General features: G+C 52.6%; 1 protein-coding gene across 2 annotated transcripts in view; it reads right to left on the minus strand.

The window, feature by feature from the left end:
- Window positions 1-21,908, minus strand: part of FBRS (fibrosin) — a 37,932-nt gene that overhangs the window by 5,673 nt on the left and 10,351 nt on the right. The window contains exons 10-14 of one of the 2 annotated variants that reach the window (XM_073546303.1): window positions 20,512-20,565; window positions 20,228-20,323; window positions 20,078-20,143; window positions 18,785-18,808; window positions 18,518-18,589 (exon numbers count right to left, since the gene is read on the minus strand). In XM_073546303.1, coding sequence (XP_073402404.1) covers window positions 18,518-18,589; window positions 18,785-18,808; window positions 20,078-20,143; window positions 20,228-20,323; window positions 20,512-20,565 — 312 coding nt within the window. The remainder of the gene's footprint in view (window positions 1-18,517; window positions 18,590-18,784; window positions 18,809-20,077; window positions 20,144-20,227; window positions 20,324-20,511; window positions 20,566-21,908) is intronic. The other variant, XM_073546304.1, reaches the window with a different exon arrangement.

The following is a 21,908-nucleotide window of genomic DNA, read 5'->3' on the forward strand; positions in this document are numbered from 1 at the left end:
GGACTGGGCTGCCCCTCAGTGGTGAGATATTATAGAGCAGCCATATTATACATCTCAATAACAGAAGGAGGACTGGGCTGCCCCTCAGTGGTGAGATATTATAGAGCAGCCATATTATACATCTCAATAACAGAGGGAGGACTGGGCTGCCCCTCAGTGGTGAGATACTACAGAGAAGCCATATTATACATCCCAATAACAGAAGGAGGACTGGGCTGCCCCTCAGTGGTGAGGTATTATAGAGCAGCCATATTATACATCTCAATAACAGAGGGAGTACTGGGCTGCCCCTCAGTGGTGAGGTATTATAGAGCAGCCATATTATACATCTCAATAACAGAGGGAGGACAGGGCTGCCCCTCAGTGGTGAGATATTATACAGCAGCCATATTATACATCCCAATAACAGGAGGACTGGGCTGCCCCTCAGTGGTGAGATATTATTGAGCAGCCATATTATACATCTCAATAACAGAGGGAGGACAGGGCTGCCCCTCAGTGGTGAGATATTATACAGCAGCCATATTATACATCTCAATAACAGAGGGAGGACTGGGCTGACCCTCAGTGGTGAGATATTATTGAGCAGCCATATTATACATCTCAATAACAGAGGGAGGACAGGGCTGCCCCTCAGTGGTGAGATATTATTGAGCAGCCATATTATACATCTCAATAACAGAAGGAGGACTGGGCTGCCCCTCAGTGGTGAGATATTATAGAGCAGCCATATTATACATCTCAATAACAGAGGGAGGACTGGGCTGACCCTCAGTGGTGAGATATTATAGAGCAGCCATATTATACATCCCAATAACAGAGGGAGGACTGGGCTGCCCCTCAGTGGTGAGGTATTATGAGATATTATAGAGCAGCCATATTATACATCTCAATAACAGAGGGAGGACTGGGCTGCCCCTCAGTGGCGAGATATTATAGAGCAGCCATATTATACATCTCAATAACAGAGGGAGGACTGGGCTGCCCCTCAGTGGTGAGATATTATAGAGCAGCCATATTATACATCCCAATAACAGAGGGAGGACTGGGCTGCCCCTCAGTGGTGAGGTATTATAGAGAAGCCATATTATACATCCCAATAACAGAGGGAGGACTGGGCTGCCCCTCAGTGGTGAGATACTATAGAGCAGACATATTATACATCCCAATAACAGAGGGAGGACTGGGCTGCCCCTCAGTGGTGAGATATTATAGAGCAGCCATATTATACATCCCAATAACAGAAGGAGGACTGGGCTGCCCCTCAGTGGTGAGATATTATAGAGCAGCCATATTATACATCCCAATAACAGGAGGAGGACTGGGCTGCCCCTCAGTGGTGAGATATTATAGAGCAGCCATATTATACATCCCAATAACAGGAGGAGGACTGGGCTGCCCCTCAGTGGTGAGATATTATAGGGCAGCCATATTCTACATCCCAATAACAGGAGGAGGACTGGGCTGCCCCTCAGTGGTGAGATAATATAGAGCAGCCATATTATACATCCCAATAACAGAGGGAGGACTGGGCTGCCCCTCAGTGGTGAGATATTATAGAGCAGCCATATTATACATCCCAATAACAGAAGGAGGACTGGGCTGCCCCTCAGTGGTGAGATATTATAGGGCAGCCATATTCTACATCCCAATAACAGGAGGAGGACTGGGCTGCCCCTCAGTGGTGAGATATTATAGAGCAGCCATATTATACATCCCAATAACAGGAGGAGGACTGGGCTGCCCCTCAGTGGTGAGATATTATAGGGCAGCCATATTCTACATCCCAATAACAGGAGGAGGACTGGGCTGCCCCTCAGTGGTGAGATAATATAGAGCAGCCATATTATACATCCCAATAACAGAGGGAGGACTGGGCTGCCCCTCAGTGGTGAGATACTATAGAGAAGCCATATTATACATCCCAATAACAGAGGGAGGACTGGACTGCCCCTCAGTGGTGAGATATTATAGAGCAGCCATATTATACACCCCAATAACAGAAGGACTGGGCTGCCCCTCAGTGGTGAGATACTATACAGCAGCCATATTATACATCCCAATAACAGAGGGAGGACTGGGCTGCCCCTCAGTGGTGAGATATTATAGAGCAGCCATATTATACATCCCAATAACAGAGGGAGGACTGGGCTGCCCCTCAGTGGTGAGATATTATAGAGCAGACATATTATACATCCCAATAACAGAGGGAGGACTGGGCTACCCCTCAGTGGTGAGATATTATAGAGCAGCCATATTATACATCCCAATAACAGAGGGAGGACTGGGCTGCCCCTCAGTGGTGAGATATTATAGAGCAGCCATATTATACATCCCAATAACAGAAGGAGGACTGGGCTGTCCCTCAGTGGTGAGATATTATAGAGCAGACATATTATACATCCCAATAACAGAGGGAGGACTGGGCTGCCCCTCAGTGGTGAGATATTATAGAGCAGCCATATTATACATCCCAATAACAGAAGGAGGACTGGGCTGCCCCTCAGTGGTGAGATATTATAGAGCAGACATATTATACATCCCAATAACAGAGGGAGGACTGGGCTGCCCCTCAGTGGTGAGATATTATAGAGCAGCCATATTATACATCCCAATAACAGAGGGAGGACTGGGCTGCCCCTCAGTGGTGAGATATTATAGAGCAGCCATATTATACATCCCAATAACAGAAGGAGGACTGGGCTACCCCTCAGTGGTGAGATACTATAGAGCAGCCATATTATACATCCCAATAACAGAGGGAGGACTGGGCTACCCCTCAGTGGTGAGATATTATAGAGCAGCCATATTATACAACCCAATAACAGAGGGAGGACTGGGCTGCCCCTCAGTGGTGAGATACTATACAGCAGCCATATTATACATCCCAATAACAGAAGGAGGACTGGGCTGCCCCTCAGTGGTGAGATACTATAGAGCAGCCATATTATACATCCCAATAACAGAAGGAGGACTGGGCTGCCCCTCAGTGGTGAGATATTATAGAGCAGCCATATTATACATCCCAATAACAGGAGCAGGACTGGGCAGCCCCTCAGTGGTGAGATATTATAGGGCAGCCATATTCTACATCCCAATAACAGAAGGAGGACTGGGCTGCCCCTCAGTGGTGAGATAATATAGAGCAGCCATATTCTACATCCCAATAACAGAAGGAGGACTGGGCTGCCCCTCAGTGGTGAGATATTATAGAGCAGCCATATTATACATCTCAATAACAGAGGGAGGACTGAGCTGCCCCTCAGTGGTGAGGTATTATAGAGAAGCCATATTATACATCCCAATAACAGAGGGAGGACTGGGCTGCACCTCAGTGGTGAGATATTATAGAGCAGCTATATTATACATCCCAATAACAGAAGGAGGACTGGGCTGCCCCTCAGTGGTGAGATACTATAGAGAAGCCATATTATACATCCCAATAACAGAGGGAGGACTGGACTGCCCCTCAGTGGTGAGATATTATAGAGCAGCCATATTATACACCCCAATAACAGAAGGACTGGGCTGCCCCTCAGTGGTGAGATACTATACAGCAGCCATATTATACATCCCAATAACAGAGGGAGGACTGGGCTGCCCCTCAGTGGTGAGATATTATAGAGCAGCCATATTATACATCCCAATAACAGAGGGAGGACTGGGCTGCCCCTCAGTGGTGAGATATTATAGAGCAGCCATATTATACATCCCAATAACAGAGGGAGGACTGGGCTACCCCTCAGTGGTGAGATATTATAGAGCAGCCATATTATACATCCCAATAACAGAGGGAGGTCTGGGCTGCCCCTCAGTGGTGAGATATTATAGAGCAGCCATATTATACATCCCAATAACAGAGGGAGGACTGGGCTGCCCCTCAGTGGTGAGATATTATAGAGCAGACATATTATACATCCCAATAACAGAGGGAGGACTGGACTGCCCCTCAGTGGTGAGATATTATAGAGCAGCCATATTATACATCCCAATAACAGAAGGAGGACTGGGCTGCCCCTCAGTGGTGAGATATTATAGAGCAGACATATTATACATCCCAATAACAGAGGGAGGACTGGACTGCCCCTCAGTGGTGAGATATTATAGAGCAGCCATATTATACATCCCAATAACAGAGGGAGGACTGGGCTGCCCCTCAGTGGTGAGATATTATAGAGCAGACATATTATACATCCCAATAACAGAGGGAGGACTGGACTGCCCCTCAGTGGTGAGATATTATAGAGCAGCCATATTATACATCCCAATAACAGAGGGAGGACTGGGCTGCCCCTCAGTGGTGAGATATTATAGAGCAGACATATTATACATCCCAATAACAGAGGGAGGACTGGGCTGCCCCTCAGTGGTGAGATATTATAGAGCAGCCATATTATACATCCCAATAACAGAGGGAGGACTGGGCTGCCCCCCAGTGGTGAGATATTATAGAGCAGCCATATTATACATCCCAATAACAGAAGGAGGACTGGGCTACCCCTCAGTGGTGAGATATTATAGAGCAGACATATTATACATCCCAATAACAGAGGGAGGACTGGGCTGCCCCTCAGTGGTGAGATATTATAGAGCAGACATATTATACATCCCAATAACAGAGGGAGGACTGGGCTGCCCCTCAGTGGTGAGATATTATAGAGCAGCTATATTATACATCCCAATAACAGAAGGAGGACTGGGCTGCCCCTCAGTGGTGAGATACTATAGAGAAGCCATATTATACATCCCAATAACAGAGGGAGGACTGGACTGCCCCTCAGTGGTGAGATATTATAGAGCAGCCATATTATACACCCCAATAACAGAAGGACTGGGCTGCCCCTCAGTGGTGAGATACTATACAGCAGCCATATTATACATCCCAATAACAGAGGGAGGACTGGGCTGCCCCTCAGTGGTGAGATATTATAGAGCAGCCATATTATACATCCCAATAACAGAGGGAGGACTGGGCTGCCCCTCAGTGGTGAGATATTATAGAGCAGCCATATTATACATCCCAATAACAGAGGGAGGACTGGGCTACCCCTCAGTGGTGAGATATTATAGAGCAGCCATATTATACATCCCAATAACAGAGGGAGGACTGGGCTGCCCCTCAGTGGTGAGATATTATAGAGCAGACATATTATACATCCCAATAACAGAGGGAGGACTGGGCTACCCCTCAGTGGTGAGATATTATAGAGCAGCCATATTATACATCCCAATAACAGAGGGAGGACTGGGCTGCCCCTCAGTGGTGAGATATTATAGAGCAGACATATTATACATCCCAATAACAGAGGGAGGACTGGGCTGCCCCTCAGTGGTGAGATATTATAGAGCAGCCATATTATACATCCCAATAACAGAGGGAGGACTGGGCTGCCCCCCAGTGGTGAGATATTATAGAGCAGCCATATTATACATCCCAATAACAGAAGGAGGACTGGGCTACCCCTCAGTGGTGAGATATTATAGAGCAGACATATTATACATCCCAATAACAGAGGGAGGACTGGGCTGCCCCTCAGTGGTGAGATATTATAGAGCAGACATATTATACATCCCAATAACAGAGGGAGGACTGGGCTGCCCCTCAGTGGTGAGATATTATAGAGCAGACATATTATACATCCCAATAACAGAGGGAGGACTGGGCTGCCCCTCAGTGGTGAGATATTATAGAGCAGCCATATTATACATCCCAATAACAGAGGGAGGACTGGGCTGCCCCCCAGTGGTGAGATATTATAGAGCAGCCATATTATACATCCCAATAACAGAAGGAGGACTGGGCTACCCCTCAGTGGTGAGATATTATAGAGCAGCCATATTATACATCCCAATAACAGAGGGAGGACTGGGCTGCCCCTCAGTGGTGAGATATTATAGAGCAGACATATTATACATCCCAATAACAGAGGGAGGACTGGGCTGCCCCTCAGTGGTGAGATATTATAGAGCAGACATATTATACATCCCAATAACAGAGGGAGGACTGGGCTACCCCTCAGTGGTGAGATATTATAGAGCAGCCATATTATACATCCCAATAACAGAGGGAGGACTGGGCTGCCCCTCAGTGGTGAGATATTATAGAGCAGACATATTATACATCCCAATAACAGAGGGAGGACTGGGCTGCCCCTCAGTGGTGAGATATTATAGAGCAGCCATATTATACATCCCAATAACAGAGGGAGGACTGGGCTGCCCCTCAGTGGTGAGATATTATAGAGCAGACATATTATACATCCCAATAACAGAGGGAGGACTGGGCTGCCCCTCAGTGGTGAGATATTATAGAGCAGACATATTATACATCCCAATAACAGAGGGAGGACTGGGCTGCCCCTCAGTGGTGAGATATTATAGAGCAGCTATATTATACATCCCAATAACAGAAGGAGGACTGGGCTGCCCCTCAGTGGTGAGATACTATAGAGAAGCCATATTATACATCCCAATAACAGAGGGAGGACTGGACTGCCCCTCAGTGGTGAGATATTATAGAGCAGCCATATTATACACCCCAATAACAGAAGGACTGGGCTGCCCCTCAGTGGTGAGATACTATACAGCAGCCATATTATACATCCCAATAACAGAGGGAGGACTGGGCTGCCCCTCAGTGGTGAGATATTATAGAGCAGCCATATTATACATCCCAATAACAGAGGGAGGACTGGGCTGCCCCTCAGTGGTGAGATATTATAGAGCAGCCATATTATACATCCCAATAACAGAGGGAGGACTGGGCTACCCCTCAGTGGTGAGATATTATAGAGCAGCCATATTATACATCCCAATAACAGAGGGAGGACTGGGCTGCCCCTCAGTGGTGAGATATTATAGAGCAGACATATTATACATCCCAATAACAGAGGGAGGACTGGGCTACCCCTCAGTGGTGAGATATTATAGAGCAGCCATATTATACATCCCAATAACAGAGGGAGGACTGGGCTGCCCCTCAGTGGTGAGATATTATAGAGCAGACATATTATACATCCCAATAACAGAGGGAGGACTGGGCTGCCCCTCAGTGGTGAGATATTATAGAGCAGCCATATTATACATCCCAATAACAGAGGGAGGACTGGGCTGCCCCCCAGTGGTGAGATATTATAGAGCAGCCATATTATACATCCCAATAACAGAAGGAGGACTGGGCTACCCCTCAGTGGTGAGATATTATAGAGCAGACATATTATACATCCCAATAACAGAGGGAGGACTGGGCTGCCCCTCAGTGGTGAGATATTATAGAGCAGACATATTATACATCCCAATAACAGAGGGAGGACTGGGCTGCCCCTCAGTGGTGAGATATTATAGAGCAGACATATTATACATCCCAATAACAGAGGGAGGACTGGGCTGCCCCTCAGTGGTGAGATATTATAGAGCAGCCATATTATACATCCCAATAACAGAGGGAGGACTGGGCTGCCCCCCAGTGGTGAGATATTATAGAGCAGCCATATTATACATCCCAATAACAGAAGGAGGACTGGGCTACCCCTCAGTGGTGAGATATTATAGAGCAGCCATATTATACATCCCAATAACAGAGGGAGGACTGGGCTGCCCCTCAGTGGTGAGATATTATAGAGCAGACATATTATACATCCCAATAACAGAGGGAGGACTGGGCTGCCCCTCAGTGGTGAGATATTATAGAGCAGACATATTATACATCCCAATAACAGAGGGAGGACTGGGCTGCCCCCCAGTGGTGAGATATTATAGAGCAGCCATATTATACATCCCAATAACAGAGGGAGGACTGGGCTGCCCCTCAGTGGTGAGATATTATAGAGCAGACATATTATACATCCCAATAACAGAGGGAGGACTGGGCTGCCCCTCAGTGGTGAGATATTATAGAGCAGCCATATTATACATCCCAATAACAGAGGGAGGACAGGGCTGCCCCTCAGTGGTGAGATATTATAGAGCAGCCATATTATACATCCCAATAACAGAAGGAGGACTGGGCTGCCCCTCAGTGGTGAGATATTATAGAGCAGCCATATTATACATCCCAATAACAGAGGGAGGACAGGGCTGCCCCTCAGTGGTGAGATATTATAGAGCAGCCATATTATATATCCCAATAACAGAAGGAGGACTGGGCTGCCCCTCAGTGGTGAGATACTATAGAGCAGCCATATTATACATCCCAATAACAGAGGGAGGACTGGGCTACCCCTCAGTGGTGAGATATTATAGAGCAGCCATATTATACAACCCAATAACAGAGGGAGGACTGGGCTGCCCCTCAGTGGTGAGATACTATACAGCAGCCATATTATACATCCCAAGAGGGAGGACTGGGCTGCCCCTCAGTGGTGAGATATTATAGAGCAGTCATATTATTTATCCCAATAACAGAGGGAGGACTGGGCTGCCCCTCAGCGGTGAGATACTATACAGCAGCCATATTATACATCCCAATAAGAAAGGGAGGACTGAGCTGCCCCTCAGTGGTGAGATATTATAGAGCAGTCATATTATATATCCCAATAACAGAGGGAGGACTGGGCTGCCCCTCAGTGGTGAGATACTATACAGCAGCCATATTATACATCCCAATAACAAAGGGAGGACTGAGCTGCCCCTCAGTGGTGAGATATTATAGAGCAGTCATATTATATATCCCAATAACAGAGGGAGGACTGGGCTGCCCCTCAGCGGTGAGATACTATACAGCAGCCATATTATACATCCCAATAACAAAGGGAGGACTGAGCTGCCCCTCAGTGGTGAGATATTATAGAGCAGTCATATTATATATCCCAATAACAGAGGGAGGACTGAGCTGCCCCTCAGTGGTGAGATATTATAGAGCAGCCATATTATACATCCCAATAACAAAGGGAGGACTGAGCTGCCCCTCAGTGGTGAGATATTATAGAGCAGTCATATTATATATCCCAATAACAGAGGGAGGACTGAGCTGCCCCTCAGTGGTGAGATTTTATAGAGCAGCCATATTATACATCCCAATAACAAAGGGAGGACTGAGCTGCCCCTCAGTGGTGAGATATTATAGAGCAGCCATATTATACATCCCAATAACAAAGGGAGGACTGAGCTGCCCCTCAGTGGTGAGATATTATAGAGCAGCCATATTATACATCCCAATAACAGAGGGAGGACTGAGCTGCCCCTCAGTGGTGAGATTTTATAGAGCAGCCATATTATACATCCCAATAACAAAGGGAGGACTGAGCTGCCCCTCAGTGGTGAGATATTATAGAGCAGCCATATTATACATCCCAATAACAGAGGGAGGACTGGGCTGCCCCTCAGTGGTGAGATATTATAGAGCAGCCATATTATACATCCCAATAACAGAGGGAGGACTGGGCTGCCTCTCAGTGGTGAAATGTTATAGCGCAGCCATATTCCAACAACTAAGGCTGATGTGAAATTATAAGGATGACACACATTGGATAGAAATCGAAAAACATCTCCTAAAATCCCCAAATGATGCATCATTTTTCTACTCACATATCATTGTCGGGCCTAACCCCAGTGGTGATAAGATATTGTGTCTGCCACCAACGGTGAAGGCGGCGCTGGGAGTGTGGGGCATTCTAATTAACAAACTGCACACTATTAAATTGGCGCTCTCTAAAGCCCCCATAGGAGTTTGGAACGGTGTATTCTGGACCTCCAGATACAAAACTGGAATTCCCTGGTAGTCCTACTGATTGAGGACTTGTATGAGGAAGGAATATTGTCCACCTTCTCATGATCAGAGAGAAATACCACCTTACACAAAAAGATCATTATAAATATCTACAAATAAGACATTTCCAACAGGGAAAAAAAAGAGATAATATTCTCACAACCTTCCTAACTATACATGATGCTCCTCACCCCAGAGCGGCAGATGGGAGCGCTGTCCGTAAGCTACAACCATATGCTGGAGGAGACGTTCCCCTCTCTGGACTCGTACCTCTACAAATAGGAAACTGATCTATAATGTGGGATCACCCTGGGGCAATGGTGGACGTCCTTCTCAATGATAGGGACACACGCTAAAATGGACCAAGCACCTGGAGAATGCCAGAAAGCTGCTGTACAGGTGGTACTTCACACCATACAGATTGTCTAAGATCTACCGCAGCTCCCCAGATGTGTGCTGGAGGTGCAGATAGGTTACATGTCCGGTGGAAGTGCCGTAAAGTAAAGCAGCTCTGGGACGCAATCTAGCACCTAATGTCCCAGATTAGCGGCATCCCAATGAACATCAGGAAAGAGCAGGCGCTTCTGGCCACTGACCTGGATTTAATCCCGTACGAGTTCAGGACAGTGACTGTGCACATCCTCATAGAGAGACTAAAAATTGCCGGATATTGGAAAAACCCCAACAGTCATTCACTGAGATTGTGGCATTGGTGACAATTGTTTATCAGAGAAGAGAATTGCTTCATCCACCAATAACCCAACATCACATCTCAGGAGATGGGACAGCTGGCGATCATTCACACCACACACTGCGGTCACAGAGATGGAATCGGGCTATTCATGGTAATATGCAGGGATGATAACCTGAGGTCAGCACCCTTCCCTGCTTCCTAGAATATTTAGTTATGTTTAAAGTTATGTTTAGCTGTCCAATGATTGAGAAAGATATTGTAATGATGTCCAAGAGAGAAAGCGAGAGAGAGCAAGAGAGCGAGAGCGCGAGAGAGAGAGCGAGAAAGCGAGCGAGAAAGATATTGTAATGATGTCCAAGAGAGAAAGAGAGAGAGCGCGAGAGAGAGCGCGAGAGAGCGAGAGCGAGAGAGAGCGAGAGCGAGAGAGAGCGAGAGCGCGAGAGAGAGAGAGCGCGAGAGAGCGAGAGCGAGAGAGAGCGAGAGCGAGAGAGAGCGAGAGCGCGAGAGAGCGCGAGAGAGAGAGAGCGCGAGAGAGAGAGAGCGCGAGAGAGAGAGAGCGCGAGAGAGCGCGAGAGAGAGAGCGCGAGAGAGCGCGAGAGAGAGAGCGCGAGAGAGAGAGCGCGAGAGAGAGAGCGCGAGAGAGAGAGAGCGAGAGAGAGCGCGAGAGAGAGAGAGCGCGAGAGAGAGAGCGCGAGAGAGAGAGCGCGAGAGAGAGAGAGCGAGAGAGAGCGCGAGAGAGAGAGCGAGAGCGCGAGAGAGAGAGCGCGAGAGAGAGCGAGAGCGCGAGAGAGAGAGCGAGAGCGCGAGAGAGAGAGCGAGAGCGCGAGAGAGCGAGAGCGCGAGAGAGAGCGAGAGCGCGAGAGAGAGCGAGAGCGCGAGAGCGAGCGAGAGCGAGCGAGCGAGAGCGAGCGAGAGCGCGAGAGAGAGCGCGAGAGAGAGCGCGAGAGAGAGAGAGAGCGCGAGAGAGAGCGAGAGCGCGAGAGAGAGAGAGCGCGAGAGAGAGAGAGCGCGAGAGAGAGAGAGCGCGAGAGAGAGAGCGCGAGAGAGCGCGAGAGAGAGAGCGCGAGAGAGCGCGAGAGAGAGAGCGCGAGAGAGAGAGCGCGAGAGAGAGAGCGCGAGAGAGAGAGAGCGAGAGAGAGCGCGAGAGAGAGAGAGCGCGAGAGAGAGAGCGCGAGAGAGAGAGCGCGAGAGAGAGAGCGCGAGAGAGAGAGAGCGAGAGAGAGCGCGAGAGAGAGAGCGAGAGCGCGAGAGAGAGCGCGAGAGAGAGAGCGAGAGCGCGAGAGAGAGAGCGCGAGAGAGAGCGAGAGCGCGAGAGAGAGAGCGAGAGCGCGAGAGAGAGAGCGAGAGCGCGAGAGAGCGAGAGCGCGAGAGAGAGCGAGAGCGCGAGAGAGAGCGAGAGCGCGAGAGCGAGCGAGAGCGAGCGAGCGAGAGCGAGCGAGAGCGCGAGAGAGAGCGCGAGAGAGAGCGCGAGAGAGAGAGAGAGCGCGAGAGAGAGCGAGAGCGCGAGAGAGAGAGAGCGAGAGAGCGCGAGAGAGCGAGAGAGCGCGAGAGAGAGAGCGCGAGAGCGCGAGAGAGCGCGCGCGCGCGCGAGAGAGAGAGCGCGCGCGCGCGAGAGAGAGAGAGCGCGCGCGCGCGCGCGCGAGAGAGAGAGAGCGCGCGCGCGCGAGAGAGAGAGAGAGCGCGCGCGCGCGCGAGAGAGAGAGAGAGCGCGCGCGCGCGCGAGAGAGAGAGAGAGCGCGCGCGCGCGAGAGAGAGAGAGAGAGCGCGCGCGAGAGAGAGAGAGAGAGCGCGCGCGAGAGAGAGAGAGAGAGAGCGCGCGCGCGCGCGCGCGAGAGAGAGAGCGCGCGCGCGCGCGCGCGAGAGAGAGAGCGCGCGCGCGCGAGAGAGAGAGAGCGCGCGCGCGAGAGAGAGAGAGCGCGCGCGCGAGAGAGAGAGAGCGCGCGAGAGAGAGAGCGCGCGAGAGAGAGAGCGCGCGAGAGAGAGAGCGCGCGAGAGAGAGAGCGCGCGAGAGAGAGAGAGCGCGCGAGAGAGAGCGCGCGAGAGAGCGCGCGCGAGAGAGAGAGCGCGCGCGCGAGAGAGAGCGCGCGAGAGAGCGCGCGAGAGAGAGCGCGCGAGAGAGAGCGCGAGAGAGAGAGCGCGCGAGAGAGCGCGCGAGAGAGAGCGCGCGAGAGAGAGCGCGAGAGAGAGCGCGCGAGAGAGAGAGCGCGCGAGAGAGCGCGCGAGAGAGAGCGCGCGAGAGAGAGAGCGCGCGCGCGCGAGAGAGAGCGCGCGCGAGAGAGAGCGCGCGAGAGAGAGCGCGCGAGAGAGAGAGCGCGCGAGAGAGAGAGCGCGCGAGAGAGAGAGCGCGCGAGAGAGAGAGCGCGCGAGAGAGAGAGCGCGCGAGAGAGAGAGCGCGCGAGAGAGAGCGCGCGAGAGAGAGCGCGAGAGAGAGAGCGCGAGAGAGAGAGCGCGAGAGAGAGAGCGCGAGAGAGAGCGCGCGAGAGAGAGCGCGCGAGAGAGAGCGCGCGAGAGAGAGCGCGCGAGAGAGAGCGCGCGAGAGAGAGAGCGCGCGAGCGCGCGAGAGAGAGCGCGCGAGAGAGAGCGCGCGAGAGAGAGCGCGAGAGAGAGCGCGAGAGAGAGCGCGAGAGAGAGAGCGCGAGAGAGAGCGAGAGCGCGAGAGAGAGAGCGAGAGAGAGCGAGAGCGCGAGAGAGAGAGCGCGAGAGAGAGAGCGCGAGAGAGAGAGCGCGAGAGAGAGAGCGCGAGAGAGAGAGCGCGAGAGAGAGCGCGAGAGAGCGAGAGCGCGAGAGAGAGAGCGCGAGAGAGAGAGCGAGAGAGAGAGCGCGAGAGAGAGCGCGAGAGAGAGAGCGCGAGAGAGAGAGCGCGAGAGAGAGAGCGCGAGAGAGAGCGCGCGAGAGAGAGCGAGAGCGCGAGAGAGAGAGCGCGAGAGAGAGAGCGCGAGAGAGAGAGAGCGCGAGAGAGAGAGAGCGCGAGAGAGAGAGAGCGCGAGAGAGAGAGCGCGAGAGAGAGAGAGCGCGAGAGAGAGAGAGCGCGAGAGAGAGAGAGCGCGAGAGAGAGAGAGCGCGAGAGAGAGAGCGCGAGAGAGAGAGCGCGAGAGAGAGAGCGCGAGAGAGAGAGCGCGAGAGAGAGAGCGCGAGAGAGAGAGCGCGAGAGAGAGAGCGCGAGAGAGAGAGCGCGAGAGAGAGAGCGCGAGAGAGAGAGCGCGAGAGAGAGAGCGCGAGAGAGAGAGCGCGAGAGAGAGAGCGCGAGAGAGAGAGCGCGAGAGAGAGAGCGCGAGAGAGAGAGCGCGAGAGAGCGAGCGAGAGAGAGCGAGAGCGCGAGAGAGAGAGCGAGAGCGCGAGAGAGAGAGAGAGCGCGAGAGAGAGAGCGCGAGAGAGAGAGCGAGAGAGAGAGCGCGAGAGAGAGCGAGAGCGCGAGAGAGAGAGCGCGAGAGAGAGAGCGCGAGAGAGAGAGCGCGAGAGAGAGAGCGCGAGAGAGAGAGAGCGCGAGAGAGCGAGAGCGCGAGAGAGCGAGAGAGAGAGCGCGAGAGAGCGCGAGAGAGAGCGCGAGAGAGAGAGCGCGAGAGAGAGCGAGAGCGCGAGAGAGAGCGAGAGCGCGAGAGAGAGCGAGAGCGCGAGAGAGAGAGAGCGCGAGAGAGAGAGAGCGCGAGAGAGAGCGCGAGAGAGAGAGAGCGCGAGAGAGAGAGAGCGCGAGAGAGAGAGAGCGCGAGAGAGAGAGAGCGCGAGAGAGAGAGAGCGCGAGAGAGAGAGAGCGCGAGAGAGAGAGAGCGCGAGAGAGAGAGCGCGACAGAGAGAGCGCGAGAGAGCGCGAGAGAGCGCGAGAGAGAGAGCGCGAGAGAGAGAGCGCGAGAGAGAGAGCGCGAGAGAGAGAGCGCGAGAGAGAGAGCGCGAGAGAGAGAGCGCGAGAGAGCGAGAGAGAGAGCGAGAGCGCGAGAGAGAGAGCGAGAGCGCGAGAGAGAGCGAGAGCGCGAGAGAGAGCGAGAGCGCGAGAGAGAGCGAGAGCGCGAGAGAGAGAGCGCGAGAGAGAGAGAGCGAGCGAGAGAGAGAGCGCGCGAGAGAGAGAGCGCGCGAGAGAGAGCGCGAGAGAGAGCGAGAGCGCGAGAGAGAGCGAGAGCGCGAGAGAGAGCGAGAGCGCGAGAGAGAGCGAGAGCGCGAGAGAGAGCGCGAGAGAGAGAGAGCAAGAGCGAGCGCGAGAGAGAGCGAGAGAGAGAGCGCAAGAGAGAGCGCGAGAGAGCGCAAGAGAGAGAGCGAGAGCGCGAGCGAGAGAGCGAGAGCGCGAGAGAGAGCGCGAGAGAGCGCGAGAGAGAGAAAGCGAGAGCGAGAAAGCGAGCGAGAAAGATATTGTAATGATGTCCAAGAGAGAAAGCGAGAGCGAGAAATCGAGAGCGAGAGAAAGAGCGAGAGAGCGAGAAAGCGAGAGAGAGCGAGAAAGCGAGAGAGAGCGAGAAAGCGAGAGAGAGCGAGAAAGCGAGAGAGAGAAAGCGAGAGAGAGCGAGAAAGCGAGAGAGAGAAATCGAGAGCGAGAGAAAGAGCGAGAGAGCGAGAAAGCGAGAGAGCGAGAAAGCGAGAGCGAGAAAGCCAGAGAGCGAGAGAGAGCGAGAGAGAGAGAGAGTGCGAGAGAGAGAGCGAGAGAGAGAGAGCGAGAGCGCGAGAGAGCGAGAGCGAGAGAGAGCAAGAGAGAGAGCGAGAGCGAGAGAGAGAGCGAGAGAGAGAGCGAGAGCGAGAGCGCGAGAGAGCGAGAGAGCGAGAGCGCGAGAGAGCGAGAGAGCGAGAGCGCGAGAGCGCGAGAGAGCGAGAGCGCGAGCGAGAAAGCGAGCGAGAAAGCGAGCGAGAAAGCGAGCGAGAAAGCGAGCGAGAAAGAGAGCGAGAAAGAGAGCGAGAAAGAGAGCGAGAAAGAGAGCGAGAAAGAGAGCGAGAAAGAGAGCGAGAAAGATATTGTAATGATGTCCAAGAGAGAAAGCGAGAGTGAGAAATCGAGAGCGAGAGAAAGAGCGAGAAATCGAGAGCGAGAGAAAGAGCGAGAAATCGAGAGCGAGAGAAAGAGCGAGAAAGCGAGAGAAAGAGCGAGAAAGCGAGAGAAAGAGCGAGAAAGCGAGAGAAAGAGCGAGAAAGCGAGAGAAAGAGCGAGAAAGCGAGAGCGAGCGAGAAAGCGAGAGAGAGCGAGAAAGCGAGAGAGAGCGAGAAAGCGAGAGAGAGCGAGAAAGCGAGAGCGAAAGATATTGTAATGATGTCCAAGAGAGAAAGAGCGAGAAATCGAGAGCGAGAGAAAGAGCGAGAAATCGAGAGCGAGAGAAAGAGTGAGAGCGAGAAAGCGAGAGAGAGCGAGAAAGCGAGAGAGAGCGAGAAAGCGAGAGAGAGCGAGAAAGCGAGAGCGAGCGAGAAAGCGAGAGCGAGCGAGAAAGCGAGAGCGAGCGAGAAAGCGAGAGCGAGAGAGAGCGAGAAAGCGAGAGCGAGAGAGAGCGAGAAAGCGAGAGCGAGAGAGCGAGAAAGCGAGAGCGAGAGAGCGAGAAAGCGAGAGCGAGAGTGAGAGAGAGCGAGAAAGCGAGAGCGAGAGAGAGCGAGAAAGCGAGAGCGAGAAAGCGAGAGAGAGCGAGAAAGCGAGAGACAGCGAGAAAGCGAGAGACAGCGAGAAAGCGAGAGACAGCGAGAAAGCGAGAGAGACAGCGAGAAAGCGAGAGAGACAGCGAGAAAGCGAGAGACAGCGAGAAAGCGAGAGACAGCGAGAAAGAGAGAGACAGCGAGAAAGAGAGAGACAGCGAGAAAGAGAGAGACAGCGAGAAAGAGAGAGAAAGCGAGAGAGAGAGAGAAAGCGAGAGAGAGCGAGAAAGCGAGAGAGCGAGAAAGCGAGAGAGCGAGAGAGAGCGAGAAAGCGAGAGCGAGCGAGAAAGCGAGAGCGAGCGAGAAAGCGAGAGCGAGAGAGAAAGCGAGAGCGAGAGAGAAAGCGAGAGCGAGAGAAAGCGAGAAAGCGAGAGCGAGAAAGCGAGAGCGAGAAAGCGAGAGAGAGAGGGAGAAAGCGAGAGAGAGAAAGCGAGAGAGAGAAAGCGAGAGAGAGAAAGCGAGAGAGAGAAAGCGAGAGAGCGAGAAAGCGAGAGAGAAAGCGAGAAAGCGAGAGAGACAGCGAGAAAGCGAGAGCGAGAAATCGAGAGCGAGAAATCGAGAGCGAGAAATCGAGAGCGAGAGAAAGAGCCAGCGAAAGAGCCAGTGAAAGAGCCAGAGAAAGAGCCAGAGAAAGAGCCAGAGAAAGAGCCAGAGAAAGAGCCAGAGAAAGAGCCAGAAAGCGAGAGCGAGAAAGCGAGAGAGACAGCGAGACAGCGAGAGAGACAGCGAGAGAGACAGCGAGAGAGACAGCGAGAGAGACAGCGAGAGAGACAGCGAGAGAGACAGCGAGAGAGACAGCGAGAGAGACAGCGAGAGAGACAGCGAGAGAGACAGCGAGAGAGACAGCGAGAGAGACAGCGAGAAAGCGAGCGAGAGAGAGCGAGAAAGCGAGAGCGAGCGAGAAAGCGAGAGCGAGAGAGAGCGAGAAAGAGCGAGAAAGCGAGAGCGAGAGAGAGCGAGAAAGAGCGAGAAAGCGAGAGCGAGAGAGAGCGAGAAAGCGAGAGAGCGAGAGCGAGAGAGAGCGAGAAAGCGAGAGCGAGAGAGAGCGAGAAAGCGAGAGCGAGAGAGAGCGAGAAAGCGAGAGCGAGAGAGAGCGAGAAAGCGAGAGCGAGAGAGCGAGAGACAGCGAGAAAGCGAGAGACAGCGAGAAAGCGAGAGAGACAGCGAGAAAGCGAGAGAGACAGCGAGAAAGCGAGAGACAGCGAGAAAGCGAGAGAGACAGCGAGAAAGCGAGAGAGACAGCGAGAAAGCGAGAGAGACAGCGAGAAAGCGAGAGAGACAGCGAGAAAGCGAGAGAGACAGCGAGAAAGCGAGAGAGACAGCGAGAAAGCGAGAGAGACAGCGAGAAAGCGAGAGACAGCGAGAAAGAGAGAGAAAGCGAGAGAGAAAGCGAGAGAAAGCGAGAGCGAGAGAAAGCGAGAGAGAGCGAGAGAGGGAGAGCGAGAGAAAGCGAGAGAGGGAGAGCGAGAGAAAGCGAGAGAGGGAGAGCGAGAGAAAGCGAGAGAGGGAGAGCGAGAGAAAGCGAGAGAGGGAGAGCGAGAGAAAGCGAGAGAGGGAGAGCGAGAGAAAGCGAGAGAGGGAGAGCGAGAGAAAGCGAGAGAAAGCGAGAGAGGGAGAGCGAGAGAAAGCGAGAGAGGGAGAGCGAGAGAAAGCGAGAGAGGGAGAGCGAGAGAAAGCGAGAGAGGGAGAGCGAGAGAAAGCGAGAGAGGGAGAGCGAGAGAAAGCGAGAGAGGGAGAGCGAGAGAAAGCGAGAGAGGGAGAGCGAGAGAAAGCGAGAGAGGGAGAGCGAGAGAAAGCGAGAGAGGGAGAGCGAGAGAAAGCGAGAGAGGGAGAGCGAGAGAAAGCGAGAGAGGGAGAGCGAGAGAAAGCGAGAGAGGGAGAGCGAGAGAAAGCGAGAGAGGGAGAGCGAGAGAAAGCGAGAGAGGGAGAGCGAGAGAAAGCGAGAGAGGGAGAGCGAGAGAAAGCGAGAGAGGGAGAGCGAGAGAAAGCGAGAGAGGGAGAGCGAGAGAAAGCGAGAGAGGGAGAGCGAGAGAGAGCGAGAAAGCGAGAGAGAGCGAGAAAGCGAGAGAGAGCGAGAAAGCGAGAGAGAGCGAGAAAGCGAGAGAGAGCGAGAAAGCGAGAGAGAGCGAGAAAGCGAGAGAGAGCGAGAAAGCGAGAGAGTGCGAGAAAGAAGCGAGAAAGCGAAAAAGCAAGTGAGAAAGAGCGAGAAAGTGAGCAAGAAAGCAAGAGAGAAATTGAGAGAACGAGAGAGCAAGAGAGAGAGAACGCACAAGAGAAAGCAAGCAAGAAAGCAAGAAAGAAAGCGAGAAAGCAAGAGAGAAATTTAAAGAGAGAGCGAGAAAGCGAGAGTGAGCGAGAGCAAGAGAGAAAGCAAGAGCGAGAAACCAAGAGAAAAATAGAGCGAGAAAGATAGACCGAGAGAAAGAGAGCGAAAAAGAGACAGAAAGCGAGAGACATAGGAAGAAAGAGACAAAGACAGCGAAACAGACAGAAAGCGAGAGAGACAGACGGTGAGACTGTACCTTCATTCTCTCCTGATGGCGTAGGATCATATATGCCACACGCACATGCATCGCGCACCAGCGTCCCGACCTCTGCAACATAAACACACCGGCACAAATGAAGAAGCCAGAGATCCTTCTGCTATTTACCCTTCCTCCATGCGCACAGTACCACAGACAAGACCGTGACCCCTCCATAAAGAGAACCTGAAGGACAGATTCCAGGGGACAGTGGGGCAGGAACACAGCTCAGATGTCCATGTGCTGACACTTCCCACAGACACTTACCCTTGGCTTGAATTGTTCAGTCATCTGGAAAAGAGAAAAAAATATTGAAGGTCCTGGGAGATCACACACCTCCGGGTTTGGCCAAAATGTCCCCGAAGCAGCCAATCCCATTCTCCTCCATATAGACGTCGCCCTCGTCCCCAGAGCAGTCAATCCCATCTCCTCCATACAGACGCCGCCCCCGGAGCAGCCAGTCACATCTCCTCTATACAAACGCCGCCCCCGTCCCAAGAGCAGCCAGTCACATGTCCTCCATACAGACGCCATCCCCGGAGCAGCCAGTCACATGTCCTCCATACAGACGCCATCCCCGGAGCAGCCAGTCACATGTCCTCCATACAGACGCCGTCCCCGGAGCAGCCAGTCACATGTCCTCCATACAGACGCCGTCCCCGGAGCAGCCAGTCACATGTCCTCCATACAGACGCCGTCCCCGGAGCAGCCAGTCACATGTCCTCCATACAGACGCCATCCCCGGAGCAGCCAGTCACATGTCCTCCATACAGACGCCGTCCCCGGAGCAGCCAGTCACATGTCCTCCATACAGACGCCGTCCCCGGAGCAGCCAGTCACATGTCCTCCATACAGACGCCGTCCCCGGAGCAGCCAGTCACATGTCCTCCATACAGACGCCGTCCCCGGAGCAGCCAGTCACATGTCCTCCATACAGACGCCGTCCCCGGAGCAGCCAGTCACATGTCCTCCATACAGACGCCGTCCCCGGAGCAGCCAGTCACATGTCCTCCATACAGACGCCGTCCCCGGAGCAGCCAGTCACATGTCCTCCATACAGACGCCGTCCCCGGAGCAGCCAGTCACATGTCCTCCATACAGACGCCGTCCCCGGAGCAGCCAGTCACATGTCCTCCATACAGACGCCGTCCCCGGAGCAGCCAGTCACATGTCCTCCATACAGACGCCGTCCCCGGAGCAGCCAGTCACATGTCCTCCATACAGACGCCGTCCCCGGAGCAGCCAGTCACATGTCCTCCATACAGACGCCGTCCCCGGAGCAGCCAGTCACATGTCCTCCATACAGACGCCATCCCCGGAGCAGCCAGTCACATGTCCTCCATACAGGCGCCGTCCCCGGAGCAGCCAGTCACATGTCCTCCATACAGACGCCGTCCCCAGAGCAGCCAGTCACATGTCCTCCATACAGACGCCGTCCCCGGAGCAGCCAGTCACATGTCCTCCATACAGACGCCGTCCCCGGAGCAGCCAATCACATCTCCTCCATACAGACGCCGCCCCAGTCCCCGGAGCAGCCTTTCGGCCATTTTCATCACTCACTTGAGGAGCTTTGTGGGGAAGTGGTGTAGGCACAGAGCATCGCGAGGCTAGCTCAGAACTTGTGCTCTGTAATAAATGCAGGAAATTAGTAACTCCTGAGAAAATGTACACAATGCACACGGCCACCACCAAAAACCACAATCCGTTCACCTTGGGCTGAAATGCTCCCTGTAGAGATCCAAACGAGACGCTAGGAGGTAGAACTGGGGGTAGTGCAGTAATTACCGGAGAGAAAGGAGGAAAAAACTGGAAAATAGGAAAATAATGAACACTGAAGGGAACCGGCAGAGACTAAATGAAGACAATGTGAAAAGGGGGCAAGAAGAAACACAGCACTGCATGCATGGGGGGGTCACAGAGCAAGGACATCTCCAGAAGCCACCGACGGTGAAAGGCGAAACGCGGAGGGAGGCGTAGGATGGAGAGACACTTACAGAGCTCTGGTTCTGCCGGTACACACTTTCTATTTTACCCGGATATTTCTCATACTGTAAAGAAAGTGACATAAAAGTGGTTAGAAGATCAGTGGGAATGGAGCGAACACCACAGAGTGCATTGTAGATATGTAATGCGAAGGACAAAGATAAGTGAGCAGGTGACACAGGCAAGACACGATCTGCACAAAACCACAGAGAAACCAGGAGGCAGCACTAAGGCCCGAGACTGCAGGACGACCTGGAGGCCACGTACGGACAGGGCACAGGACTACATATGTGTGGGGTGCAGCACGCAAGCATCCCATAAGTAAAGCATCACAGAAGCTAAGCATCATGAAAACGGCAGTTATACATGGCATGGAATTAACATTCATCTTCTCTTCTCTCTTCACACAGGTAATGAACTGAGCCACCCTGCATGTATTTACTCCATTCACTGCTAGCAAGCAGCCTGAATGGTACAACTTCCCATCTCTGTTGCCTCTATATCTCTGCTGCAATATATCCAAATGGCACAACTCTGTACTTCTGCTGCTTTACCATTTTGCTGCATATTTTAATGTGCTTGCTAAAGCTTTGGTATAATTCATTTGTTGCACTGTATGTATCTAGGGCCTCTCTAGATCTTATCAGGTGGAAGGCCGTGTAGCATATTGACACAGCCTGGTCTACTGCCTTTGATCATCTAACCATCCACTGGTGTGCTGGCCCCAGCTGGCAAATTATACCCAACCAGCTCCCACAATCCCTCTCTCCTGACCCTGTAGTGTGGCCTATATATGCAGTAGTTGCTAAGGGGAAGCACGCAGTGTGGGGTGCAGCACGCAAGCATCCCATAAGCAAAGCATCACAGAAGCTAAGCATCCAGCAAAACGGCAGTTATACATGGCAGTTAGTCAGGGCAGGAGTCAGGTAACCCACACTTTGCTCTCCCATTTAACCATGTGCTTTATTTTCATCCTCCTGTGGTCCCTTGCCATCCACATTCACCTCCCCATCCCCCCTCCATCAAGACTCATACACATCAGCCCCTCTATACTTCCCATGTACAGCTCCCATGCACTCCTCACCTTCCTGAGAAACCTCAGCCCATCTTGCCCAAACACATTGCAGAAAAAAACTACTTACAATTCCAACAACTATTTGCTCTTTATCTCCCTACTCCTACTGATTTCAGGGGACATCTCCCCCAACCCTGGTCCACCATCCCCCAACCCCTACCTTACCCCATATCGAAACCATAATCTTATTAATATTACTTGCACTCCCTCATCTCCATCTTTTAATTGTGCCCTCTGGAATCCACGGTCTGTATGTAATAAGCTTCCTTTCCTACACAACTACTTTCTGAACAACTCTCTTAATCTGTTGGCCCTCACTGAAACCTGGATTCA

The sequence above is a fragment of the Dendrobates tinctorius genome, unplaced genomic scaffold, assembly GCF_039654945.1.
Source record: "Dendrobates tinctorius isolate UK_male_01 unplaced genomic scaffold, ASM3965494v1 ptg000146l, whole genome shotgun sequence".
NCBI classification, from domain to species: domain Eukaryota; kingdom Metazoa; phylum Chordata; class Amphibia; order Anura; family Dendrobatidae; genus Dendrobates; species Dendrobates tinctorius.